Source organism: Odontesthes bonariensis, chromosome 21 (assembly GCF_027942865.1).
Source record: "Odontesthes bonariensis isolate fOdoBon6 chromosome 21, fOdoBon6.hap1, whole genome shotgun sequence".
Classification (NCBI taxonomy): Eukaryota; Metazoa; Chordata; class Actinopteri; order Atheriniformes; family Atherinopsidae; genus Odontesthes; species Odontesthes bonariensis.
This window is the reverse complement of record NC_134526.1, coordinates 7,129,111-7,142,698: the sequence shown is the minus strand read 5'-3', so window position 1 is coordinate 7,142,698 and position 13,588 is coordinate 7,129,111. Positions and strand designations below refer to the sequence as shown.

The following is a 13,588-nucleotide window of genomic DNA, read 5'->3' as shown; positions in this document are numbered from 1 at the left end:
AGTCCATCATGGAAGGTCCCCCAGCAGTCGAGGCCTGTCGCAGCTAGGGAATGTTTCCTTAGGAACCACAAGTAAACCTGGCTATGAGAGCGAAGTGCTCTAACAGGGAGCCAATCAGAAGCTATGGCTTGATAGATATGAACGCTAGTTGCAGCACTTTGGAAAACATGAATGACCATCCCGTTTCAGAGGGCTTCATGTGAGGACGTTTCTTTCTTTCTTTTTCTGGCCAGGGCAGAAAAAGGTTCAACTCGGTACACTATGGACTCTGTATGACTGATGGGATGTCTTCCTTTACCACTGCTGGTTTGGGGGTCTCCTCTGGTTCCAGACTTAAGATTTTGTTTAAAACTTTTCTGTGGTTCCCGAAGCTTCTCTTTTTATTTCTCAGCCTCTGAGGAAGCCAGACACGTGAAATCTGAGAAGGTAAATCTTCTGGTTTTATATTAAAATTGTCATGAAAATGTTGGTGCAACGCATTTCTCACAAGGCTTGTGATAATCTTTCTCTTGACATCCTTCCTGGTCAGATTTTCCCCAATCTTACATGTGAAACGATCAAAGTAGTGGCGGGTTGTTTGAGCTGAGGTATCAGAATTTGTATTAAATGAGAAATTGCTGGAATGCTGTATCCCTGCCAGTAGCAAGCCAGACCTTACCCCGGATTTTTTTCATGAGACAACCGGGTAGCTGTTATTTATTCATCATATTAAACTACACCACCCACATCATCCAGCTTCCAGCTCCACACAGATTTATATCAATCATCTTTTATCATGTTCCGGAGAGGAAAGGCATATAACCACATCCACTTAAACATTGAACTCTTCCTTTAAGGCACCATTGGAGCTGATAGCATGGTAGTTTGCATTCCGGTAACCAATGTGTCTCCGTATATGATGATGGATTACACTGCAGAACGCTTGTGAGATCCTGTCTGCCCTCAGGACCTCAGCCGCATGCACTCTTGTTAACAGTATCTTCTGCCTGTAACCTCATGATGGGCTTTACATGAAACATGAGAGAAGCGGATTTAGTTGGAGGCGCAGAATTCTTAAACACTTAAAATTTTGATATCGAAATGGATTTTTGAGCGGTTTCTATCCAGGAAAAATATTTCTAATCACCAGATAAACTATGGGGGGAAAAAAAGGAAATTTGGTTATATTAGTATTCACATTCATGAGATGTTTGCTCAGTCCTCAAGGCAGAACTGGCCTCTCTCCTTTGAGTTGGATGGTATTCAAGCGGTCTTTAAATCACTGATTCTCAATCAAAAATAGAGTTCGGTGTCATCTGTCATTCCTTTAATTCCAACCAATCTCCAAATATCCCCACAGCCTTATGCCACTGTGGGGATAGTGTTCTCAGGGTAATAAGATGAGTGGGCTTTGCACCATACACAGTGTTTTTTGCTCGAAGGCCAAAAAGTTCAATCTGATCAGAGTAGCTTCTTCTTACACATATTTGGAGAGTTACCCACGGGGATTTTGGCAGTCTCAGATGTGCTTTCTTGTTTGTTTACTTTAAATAGTTTTTTTTTTTCTGGCCCTCCCACACAAAGACCACGTTTGTGAAGTCTAGCTATTTCGCAGCTCCTTCAGGGTTAGTTTTAGCCTCTTCATTACCTCTCAAATTATTCCCCTGTTGCCTGATCCTTAAGTTTTTTAAGGTAGTTTGCTCTTTCTTGGCGGCTTTGTTGTTGTGTCGTATTCTTTCCGTCTTTAAATAATAGATTTAAATTTGCTCTGTGGGATATTCAGAGTTTTTCAGTAGTTTTTGTAATATTTGGCAGGTATATATGTTAGATAATCATGAAAAAAAGGTATTTCATACATTGGAATGACCTACTTTTCAGATGATGACATTTTATATTTTTAATACAATGTCATTATAACTTATAGGTCTGTTACATAATATGCAAACACATCCATTTTAATTCCAATTTGTAATGCATCAGGAAAACCACTATGTGTATGAATACTTTTACAAGGCTTTGTTATTTACTTATTTATTCAAGTTGGGCGTTTTTCCTCAGAGTCTTGATTAATTTCACATTTTCTCTGTTTCCTTGCCCTCATTTTTATCTCTCCGGCTCTCTTTGTACCCCCATCGTTCATGCCCCCTTGCCCCCCCTCTCTCCATAAGCATAAATTACTGGCAGCAGTGACTGCAATCCTTTGTGTCCCATCGCAGGCTCCTGCCTCACTTACGTGCTGTCTTGTAAAATAAAATATTATGGACCACCATGGCTAAATTACATTAGGCTGCAATGATAAATATATTCCATAAGACTCCCAACATGTCTCATAAATGACAGAATTTGTTTATTGTGACAAATGTATGTGCGGGGGCTGTTTAAGTTGCGTTGGAGGCCTGCAGGTATGTGTGTGGGTGTGCATGTGTGAGTGCACATAAACCCCTCCTTTCTCATGTTCATGGCCAACCCTGTCACTAACACAGCAGCCCTCTGCATTATTTATGCCCTCAGCAGTACAACTGCTTTTACTGCTGCCATGCAGCGAAGAAAGTGCACACCTTGCACCTCAAACACCTTTTTCATAAACCTCCCTCCTTCTTTGTCTTTTAAGTAAGCGCTCTGGATAAAGGGCATCTGTGCTCCCAACCCTCAAGCTTATTCTCTGTTTGCTTTTATCATAAAATGCTTGCTAAATTCTCACAGAATGGGTATTGATTTGTCAAACAATAAGACGAGATTACTAAATACAGCTCATGCAAAGGCAGTCTCTTTGAGAAGTTTGAGGCACTTCATAAGAACTGATAAATCCAGCTGGCTATTAAGCTTAACATTTTAGTTCGCTCATCTGCTTCTCACTTGACATCCCTCCTGCCAGCAGAGCAAATGAAATGAGCGCGAGAAGTTTCCTATTAGCTGCTTCTTTTTGTAATGGAAATATACAAAAACGGTGAAATGCCATTTGGTGTAAAATGAAAGACTTTGTGCCGCTTCTTCCGTGCATTTTGTGGGAAAGTGTTTCTCTTGAGTATGCGCACAAATGACAGGAGGTAATAGCAAAGTCAGCATACAGGAGAGTACTGGATGAGCAGGCTCTTCAGGAAGCTAAGTCAATCTCAAACAGTCTGTCATATTACAAATGGAAAATGCTCATCTCTGTGCAGGAGGAGGACTGCCTGCATCCCGGAGTTGACTCTAATAATATGAGAAAGATGTTTAAACAGGAGCCAGCGTGGCAGATATGCTAAAGCTCTTTCTGGTGGTGGAACGTTAAAAGCAGATTTTTTGACATATGGTGGTGCACTTGAGTGCAATATGAAGAATTTGACAACAAATGGCAGGAAGGAGATAAATAAGCAGCAAGTGTGAGAAACTGAGGAGAAGATGGCGTCCCATTTCTGGTGCTGTACACTTCTTTAGCCTTGCATCATGTCAGCAAGCAGAGATAACAAAAAAAGGATGTGAGATAAATTCCTACTGGTCTGGGGACCATGAGGGTCCAACAGACCTACTTCAGAGAAGGATAGAAACCTAGAGATGCAGGGATCTCTAAGTATCCTTATACACACGCATATATTTACAATTATTTGCATTACCTGGGAGCATGTTCAGGAGTCTAATTTGTGGGTGGTTGATGCTAACAGCTGACCTTTCATCAGGAATACACACTGATGGCCTTGTCGTCTTTGACTTCTACTCTGTAGGAGGCACTACGCGGCAAACAGGCGAGGTCATGCCATGTTTGCAGCTCTGGTGTTCCAGACATCCACACTTGCAGCTGTGAATACCAATGAGACGGGTTTTGTTGGTCAGAAGGCATTTTAATTGGCAGCCAAGATGCGTGTGCTCTTGCTTGCGGGCTGACTTTCAGACTTCTGGCTTGAATAGGGGGAAGCTAATGTAATACTGGCAGCAAATGTGTTTGACTTCTCATTTTATACAGTAACCCTACACAATTAGAAATGCACACAGCAACCAGACGAGCTCACAGAACAAGAACAAAGCAGTCGTAGCATGAACCGAAAGCCTGCTATCTCTTATCACAACACAACAAAGTTGATGCAGCATTAATTATCTTGAAATCAGTTCTGCGAACACTGACCTCAAAGACATTTTTACAAGAGCTGTGAGTCTTTGCTGGCCTAACAATTTGATTTGGTTATGAATCATCTGTTAATGATGTGATGCATCCAAACATGCAACTCAGTGTCATGCACCCCCAAATGACTAAAAAAGCAAAGATAGCTGCTTTTTTTTTAGTAATAAATGCACTCAGATCAGTTTGAAATCCCCGTCTTTATGTGGCGGATTCGGTGAAATGCCAACAGTAATTGGCTGCTTATTTGAAATAATAACTAGCAACTGATATCCAAAATTAAATGCTTGGTTACAAAAAACAGTCATCTGATGTAACCCCAGCACTGGATATTATACTGCAGCTTCATGGTCTTCAGCAACTGGTTAAACCACAGATCTCTGTGACTGAACCTGAACAAACTTTCTTCACCATAGCAACCATCATATTAAGGTAACATAACATTGGAGCTACTGTTTTGGTGTTTTACTGTTTCACTGCAGCCAGAGCATCTCTCTGAACTAGTCGCACTTGGAGCATTCCGCTCTATCCTGACAGACAGGCAGCGTCAATCCATTGAACAGTGCCTGTGTTTCAAATCCTAGATTGTTGGTTGTGCTACAGCTCCCACGTCTCTGTATGAAATCACGATTGCATCTCTAAATTGTTTGTTTTATTCTATCTGTCATTCTTTGTAATCTGGTTTGACACGTACTGCTGTGCTGCTGTTATGTCTCATGCTGCTGACCCGTTTAGGCCAGGTCACCCTTGTGAAGGAGATCCTGATCTCAATGGGCTTTTATCTGGTTGAATAAAGGTTAAATAAAAAAAATTAAAAAATCGCAAAGTAACTTTAATTTTGTGAAAGTTGCAAACACTCAACTGTGTTCTGTCACTGTATTTAGATGCATTTTAGACCAGCAATATACTTAATTCTAATTTACAAACATGTGTTTTTTTCATGGCCGCCTCGTGCATCCGTTGTTTGCGCACATCCTCAGAAGTTAATGATGAAAATAAACCACGCATTTTCAAGCTCCAATATGTTGGTGATTTGTAGGGGAAGTGGTTGTAAAAAAGTTTTGAAGACAAGTTTGTAGAGAGTCTGCAGTGCAGGCTTTTCCACTGCACAATGACAAATATGCTGGCCAGAGATAAGTACTGTTTTAAAAACACAGAGGAAAATGTTGGCGAAACAGCGGAGACAGGGTAATTATGTGTTTTTGCCCCCTTGAGTCTGGTGTAATCTGGTGTATCTCCTCGTGGATTCTCCGGTAACAGGCGTAGCACACGGGGGCAACTATGTTAACGGATGCGCCCATGACGGAGCAAATCGCTTACCTGAACGTGTGCTTAAAGAGCCAGTCAATTACTGGCCTTTGAATCGAGAAATTTCCTCACCTCTGTTTACATAAAAATTCTGAGCAGCTTTAAGAAGAGAAAATATTAACACTTTAATAAAGTGGTTAATGGAAACGCCAATATAATCTGTTTGCCATTTTAACTGGTGTGATTTACTTCCTGCTCCCTTCTTATCTCAGATTGAACATTATTTCCTGGGTTCTTTCGTATATTTGCTCGAGTTTGAGAACTCGTTACCACCTCCCGTCTGACAGCTGTACCTGAGGTGGCAGGGAAATGTGACGGAGGGGTCGGCGGCGAGGATTTGCAAAGTCGCAGAACTCTGTCGCTGAACTCTGTCACGGTTTTGTCAGATTCTTTGTCACCCACTTGCTGAAAAGGACTCCTTTTGTCTGGTTGAAGTCTAATGGGTTGTTGACTCGACCCTTGCTCTGCCTGTCGTGCATCACGGGTCTTGACAAAAGGAGTGGAAAATGGCGTGTAGTCTGAGAGATACTGAGAGCAGGTGTTTGGGAGCCAACTGCTCCAATGAATGCTTTTTTTCACATGCTCACGCAAATGTGTAACGAAATAGAAAATAACTGTTCGGTCATTTGCTTTCATGATACACGCTCTGACCAGATATCTAGTGAATGTTAATTGAGATACTTCTTATCTCAGGCGGGTTTGGATCGATGTGTAAATGAGGCTTATCTAAGGCATCATTTGAAAATGTTTTCATTTTTGAGAAGCTAAAGAAGCTCGGAGGATGTCAACACATGATTTCTGTTGATGAAAATGACAAATGAGCGTTTGATGTCACCACACAGAACCAGAATGGTGTTTTTTTCCCCCTCTGTACGATGAAACCACCAAAGAAAATCTAATAAAGAATCTCCCAAATGTCAGTGGCATAATTACGTATCTGTTATCCTCTGCATCAGGCTCCAGCAACTTCTGGTTTGTCATTTATTCCGAGCAGGTACGTATCTGTCGGGATCACGTCTGTTTTGAGGAGGTGAATGAACCACTAATGTGGCACTTCATATTCCTGTGATGCATGCCACCTCTGTGGCAGCGTGGCATTAGCTATTTGCTCAATCATGTCTGTAAACCATCCATGAGAGGGTGAGTGTCAATAAAGGAGGAGGAGCATGAAATGAAAAACCTCTTCAAATTTCACAGTTTTTATGCATAATTGGTCAATTTCAACAAGTTCCCGGGCCCGAAAGTCAAAGTTGTTAAAGCCTTTGGTGTCCTTAAGTGACACACAGTCCACAGAGAATTGTTTTTGGTTTGTGCAGCAATTGTGTCCGAGACCCAAAGAAGCAATAGTTTGGTGGTGAACCGACATACTTAAAATGCAGCAGTGGTCAGGTAGATTGCTTGTTTTTCCCAGGTTTATTTTGTGGGCTCTCATGACGGCGACGTGGTAATTTCCATTTCCATTTTTATTTAAGTTGAGATGAGACAAAGTTGGTGTCTGCTGATTGAAACCCCCAAAGTTGCCCGTTGCTGTTTATGATATTTGATGCCAAAAGCAAATGCTCTGTGTGTTTGCTTATGGGATGTCTCTACAGATGTCAATACGTGATGACTGGCTACATGATGTTGTTAAAGCTCAGCACTTTTGAATTGGTGTTTTATTTGACATTTTTTTACTGGATGTTCGTTGATATTACTCCGCCACCGCGAAGAAAATAGTGCGAGCATGAACAAGCTGCCAAATAAAACACAACAGAAGCAACTTTTCGCAACGAAATTTGATATGGATTACCAGTGCACACCAGTAACCACTCCGGTGAGTTGATTATTTTGAAAACGGACGTTTATGGTGCTTTTACTGACCTTTTTGGACATGCACCATGATTGCCATTCTGAAGCAGGTTGAGAAGAATCAAAATTAGGCAAATACCAGAGACAGCAGTAAACATCAAAAAAGCGGTGAGGGGGGTTCTAAAACATTGCAGACGACTCATAAATGAGGCTTAATGTTGAAAATACCGCAGTTATCCTTTAACATTTAGTTGACGAGGACTGCAAGAGTGATGCAGGCTCAGAGGCGGCAGGCTCAGCTACCCCTTTCATCGAGGCAGGGAAAAGTAAAATGAGGGGAAAATAGATAAAATGTTGGTGCATACTTGAAATTAAAGTGTTACTGCAACCAAAGCCATTTGTACTATATTTGTACTATATATAACTGGATGAGAATCGGAACCGAATCGATAAGCGATATCGATAGTGGAACCTGAATTGCTAAATTATTAACGATTCCCATGCCTTCCCATAACTGAGTTAGGGTTAAGAATTAAAAGGTTTGGTTAGATTTATTTTACACGGTGACGGTACACATTCTCTGGTGGGCTTTATCTTTATTTTTAATCTCCTGTTTTCTATTTCCTTATGACTTTGGATTTTTAAGAATGAAACTTAGGCATCGAAAGCCCTTTACATGTCAGTTGCACATCAAGACGTCCACCTTAATGTGTCAAAAGGCCTAACGATGTGTGGTGAGTTATTACCATAATATCTATGGTTGGGTTTAAAATACACAGGGAGTTGACTGCTGACAATAACAGAAGGCACATTTTGAAGTTAAAACGGGTTTATCTGTAATAGCTGCACAATTCCAGAGTTTCCCATACAAGAGTTTTGCTTCTTATGTCACTATATCCATTGAATCTGTTTTTGATTACACCCTTTGACAAACACAGGAATGGCAAAACCTTGAGAGAAATCCATTTGAAACTGAGTTTCGAAGTCTGCATTCTGACTTTATGCTGACACGGATGTAATTTATAAGTCGGAAGTCGATGACTATCATCTTCAATATCAGTAATTCTTTTGAGGATGTGGTTTCAGAAAGATGCAGATACCATTAACTGTGTCCGGATGTTATCTGATTAATTAAAAATGATCATGCATTCGCACTGCAATCATATTAAAAGGATTCTTGTTATCTTGATTCTGCACATGTTTCCAGCAAATCTTGATTTGCTAGTTAGTCAAGCCCAGCTGACAGGATCCATACACTAAAAAACATGAGATACTCATGCTTACTGTTGTGTGCAAGTCATGGGTCACATGGTACATGTGGGCGGCTGCCAACTCACATGATGTTAATTACACTATAGTGAGTTTGGAGAGGCTTGTTAGCGCTGGTCTGAGCCTTTAAATGCAAACTGCTGTGTCAGCTCTATATCTCCAGTTTCTCCACAGAGGAACATCAGCAACGCTCATTCTTTCTCTATTTACCCCTCTGTTTGCTTAATATGTGCACCCAGACATCAGTTTATTAGGTATAACAAGCTAAAAAGGATGCAGCCTTAAAGGTGATAATGATCCGTTTCAAAACGGTTTCAGAGCAGTGATATAAAACGTAATTATATGGCAGCTGTTTTTGGTGCTGTTGGACTCCATTTAATCAGAAAATGAGATGATTCTATAATGTTTAGTCTACCCTCATCTATGTAAGCGCAGTCTATCATTTATTAAAAAACCCTTGTCAGTGCAATGAAACTGAAGCCTCCAAGATGACCTGAAATCTCCGTTCATTACAGCCATATTGATGGTTAATGTTTCATTTTCCTTATCGAGCACTGCTGCAGCTGATGTATTAAACTGTTTCCACAAGTTATTTCACTTCAGCCACTGCAGCATTAAAAGTGGATGGTTGTTATGGTGATTACTATTCATGGTTAGAGACCTCGCAACTACTCTCATTTACATGTTTGTTTGTTTTACACAAACAAGCAAAACGCTCTCCCATATAAGCAGCACTCTGCAGCTTTAACACAATCTATTATTCTTAAATTATTCATAAATTCCTCCACAACATTTTGGTGGCTCGCGGTGAGGTTACCCCTGACACTGGTGTGATGCAGTGCCGTTAACACACGCTCATGATATGAAAGCTGAAGTCTGGTCAGGACGCTCTGTGCTTACAGAACTGTGACTCGTTGTGCGTTTCTGTCGGTTCTTCAGTTGTTTGTCTGTAGGAAATAAGAGCTGTGCATAGTTAGAGGTGTGCACTGATAGCCAAATATGTCCTTGATGGTGCTATATAGGCGTGCGTATGTGTATTTGTCCAATAAAAAGTGAAAAAAAACAATTATTTCAATCCACTGAGCGTAAATGATCTACTCAGGTTTTACCGATAATATGGAAATCAGTGCAAAATGTTCTTATCAGAGATTTTTGCACTGAAAGGATAAAGCTTCATGAACCAGCTGAAAAATGCAGCCAAACTCAGACTGCAGCAGTCATTATAACTGTCTTTACTCTCATATGGTTTCAATGAAACAAGAACTGTAAGAAGCTCAATCAGCAGGACGTGTCATGGATGCAGATTTATCTGCACCTGCACTGGAAAAAATGCCCCTCCAAAAATAAGTCAGAAAAACAACAAATACAAGACGTTTTTTGCTTGAAATAAGCAAAAAAATCTGCCAATGGAACTAGTGAAAATCGGCTTGTCAAGATTTCTTGAAATAAGATGTGATATTTAGGACTTTTGGGATAAAAGTGATCTTGAAATTAGCTTAAAAACCTCTTCAAATGTAAAAAAAAAGCTTGTTTCATATGAAATCCGACTCAAAACAATTTGTTTTCAAGACTTTTACATTTAACAAGATATTCCAGATGTATTGTCTTCAAACAAGTCCCTATATCTGGCTGAAATAGTACTTGTTAGGCAGTTGTGTCTTATATTAAGTGTATTGAGATATTTAGACTAGAAATGAGACAAATATACTTGGTAAGACTTATGATTTTTTCCAGTGTGGTGCATTATGGACGTGATCTATACATGAAAAAGACTGTTGGATTGTGGCTTTGTTTTACATGTTTTACAGATTCTGACATTACTAAGGCAGGTAATGCAGCCTGCGGTTCATGTATTGCCCTGTTTTCCTGTTGTTCATATTGATTTGATATTTTCTAAAGACAAGACCTGTGAAAATTGATTTGCAAAATACGAGCAATTCAAGAAAAGATGAAAATGTACAGCTCTGCCTGCAGAATCCTCAGTGTAGCTGAAGCTGACATTAATATGCAGCTTGCCTTTGGCTGATGTTGCGATGACTGATCTGAGAGAAATTAATTTCAGCAATTTATCCGTGCATATCGTGTATTATTTCTTTTTTTTTTCCTAAAGAGCGAGAAACATGAAAACAAACCACAAGAGATTTGAACTTTAACAGAGTTCTCACACCTGAAAGTTTCATCATACAATATGTGAAACTTTATCCGGCACCAAACAGCTTCTTTCTCCAGGCAGACTTGTACTGATGTTCTTGGACAAGGGGTCAGCCTCTGCCTCTGAGTATCTGGTGTTTCCTACTCGTAAGCTTTTTGTTCAGAAAGTTTCCTTGCCCACGCCGTGTGAGGAATACTTGGGTGGACTGAGGAAAGTTATATTAAGAGGACCTATATGAAATCCGACTTTATTTTTCTCTTTCTTTGTGCTTTTACCCAAAGGAAACAAAAACTCACGGTGAAAGAAACATACAGTCTGAGTTCATGTAGGTTTTTAATCGAGACGATAGGGATCTGTGAGCCGTTCGATCGGTTCATAGTTCGGTATCTGAGGGTCATATCTCTGACCTTTTAATGATCTTTTTAGGGCAATTACTTTGTTTCCAGCTGAAATAGGAAAAGGCGAAGTGATGCAAATTTCTACGGTGTGAAAATCTTTTTTCTGGGAAACGCATGAGTAGAAACCTTTCCTGTGTCATCATCACACACCGTCGTAACTTTGCAAATGAGCATCTTTACAAGATCGTTGCATTTCTGAAACAAATCCTGTGAAAAGAAGTTGTTAAGAATGAAACTAAATACACCCTGAAATCTACAGTGAATCAGGTGTAGGTTTTATAGTTTCCTCTACACCATCAAAATTTGATCAAAAGTCCATTCATTCAAGATGGGCATATATCCTAGAACTGGAGGCCTTCTGCAGGATGAATAGGAGTGTCCCCCAAACGGGAACTGATAGACTCAGCTGCTCCAAAGGGTATACAGCTGCATACTTACCAAACTTTTCCTGGAAATAGACTTTTTTTTTAATTTGTTCTCATATAAGAGACATTTTAGCCAGATATATAAGTTGAACTGTATCAGTAGTAGAGGAAAAGTTTGAGAATGAATGAACCATTACTCACCTTTCCTTTGTGTTCCCCCTCAGGTGTTCACCAGGTATGGGAAGTGCTACATGTTTAACGCTGCCGAGGAAGGGAAGTCACTGCGCACCACCATGAAGGGAGGGACGGGAAACGGCCTGGAGATCATGCTGGACATCCAGCAGGATGAGTACCTGCCAGTGTGGGGGGACACAGGTAGGCCTGGCAACCTGCTGCCCTCTCCTACATTTGAACACATCAGAAAGAGAGTTGAAAGAGTAAACAAATCTTTTTGGATTCCAATTCTTCGTGATTCAAAGGGGTCTAAAACATCCTTTTTCTTCGAATTATTTCACGTCGCTGTCGAGCACCACTCACACAGCCTTTTCAATGTCATGAGATTCTTGTTGCCAGGCGACTAAGAACGATTTGTTGTCTTGTTTCCTTTTCAAATATTGTTTTTTATTGTGTGTTTTTTTTTTTTTTATTCATGCTCGAGTACCAGGTTCATCACATGAAGTCAAGCTCATGAAGTGAATAATAACAGCCATCTTCCTCCTTTATTCACCACCATGTGGTTACCATAAGTTACTTTCCCCTCCGCCGTTTACGTGACTGGATTGCATCCCTGGTGTGAAAGCTGGCACTTCAGATTTATCTCCTAATGACTCCGTTTTTATCTTCGGGCCAGCACAGCATCTCCATCTGAGACCTACTTTTGTCATCCCCAGAACCCCTGTGTTGTTCTGATTTAATGTCAGTCTTATTGTTTAACGTCACACAGATATTTTTCCCACAGGTTGCGGCACTATTTTCCTCATTTGGTTCATATTTCTGTTGCAAAGTAAATCGAAGTTCATGAGAATCAGGTGAAACTTTATTGTCTCAAAGCAAGCATATGGGCTGTGCATATTTTTGCATAAACAGATTTAATTAAACATAATTAACATGGAGATGATTATCTGTCTTCCTGATGAAATGTCTTCAGGGACACTCCTAAATCAAATAAAGCAGCAGAAAATTCAGTCTAAATGGTTCTAATCTGGGACATTAATGCTTGCTTAAAGTGCAGTTAGCAGGTGTCACAGTAAACAATAATGTAATTCACCGTATTTAAATTGAAAATGTACTTCTGAATATAACCTGAAAAGACTTCAGAATTATGGAACAAGAGCTACAATAATATTTAGAGCTATTTTATTGTAATTTTTGTTTTCAAAAACGCAGCTTTTCAGTCGTAACGAATGACGGAAACAAAAGTTTGGTTAATTACAACAAATATGGTTGCTTACAGGAAAATTCGATACTGAAGAGAGCAAAACTGTGAATGCACATGCAGATAAAAGGAGGCTCGTCTGCAATTATTTGTTTTGATGCCCTCGTCTCAGGATTGCATGTTGACTCGCGATAAGAAAGCTTGTTTGCTCCAGACCACAACCTACCCTAAGCTGCTATCCAGAGAAAAATGAGATCATGGCGATCATGAATACGAGTAGTTTCTGTGTTAACACCTGATTATATTGTTCGCTGTTCCTGCCATGAAGTTTCGAGAGCATATGGAACATAAAGTAAAGGCATGAAGGTGTAATTCTGTTTGCTAGAATTGAGTAAACGTCTCTTCTTCAGCAAAGATAATGGCATCCGTGGGTGTAAATAGGAGTTTACCCGACGCTGCAGCCAGGAGCTGCCCTTCAGGGGATTCCACTGTTTGCGGTGACTGGAAAGCAAACTTCACTAAACTGTGCTAACAAACATTAACCCGATATCTTGAGAAAGCGAGCCTTATTATCTCTAGATAATGACACAATTAATCCATTATCACTACAAAACAAGCTTTGTTAGCTCATGATAATGATATTGAAATAGCCTCTTACTGTCATTTACAGCGACCTCTTTCGGCTTTTGTACATAACGGACCGCGGCCTTCTAATTAAGAGTCTGATGGGCGTTAAAAGAACCAGGAAAGAACGAACATTAGGAGAAAAGTTGTCCCTCAGAGAGAAATTAACTCGTGGTGTGAAGAGAACCAGTGGAAAATGCTACTGGAGAAAAAAAAGACCTCAGCTGGTAAGGATTT

At 40.2% G+C, this 13,588-nt stretch overlaps 1 protein-coding gene across 2 annotated transcripts in view; it reads left to right on the top strand.

Annotated features, from left to right (window-relative positions):
- The window catches only part of asic2 (acid-sensing (proton-gated) ion channel 2), a 407,082-nt gene that overhangs the window by 360,009 nt on the left and 33,485 nt on the right, over window positions 1–13,588 (top strand). For both annotated transcript variants that reach the window (XM_075454712.1, XM_075454711.1), the window contains one exon: window positions 11,577–11,727. In XM_075454712.1, coding sequence (XP_075310827.1) covers window positions 11,577–11,727 — 151 coding nt within the window. The remainder of the gene's footprint in view (window positions 1–11,576; window positions 11,728–13,588) is intronic.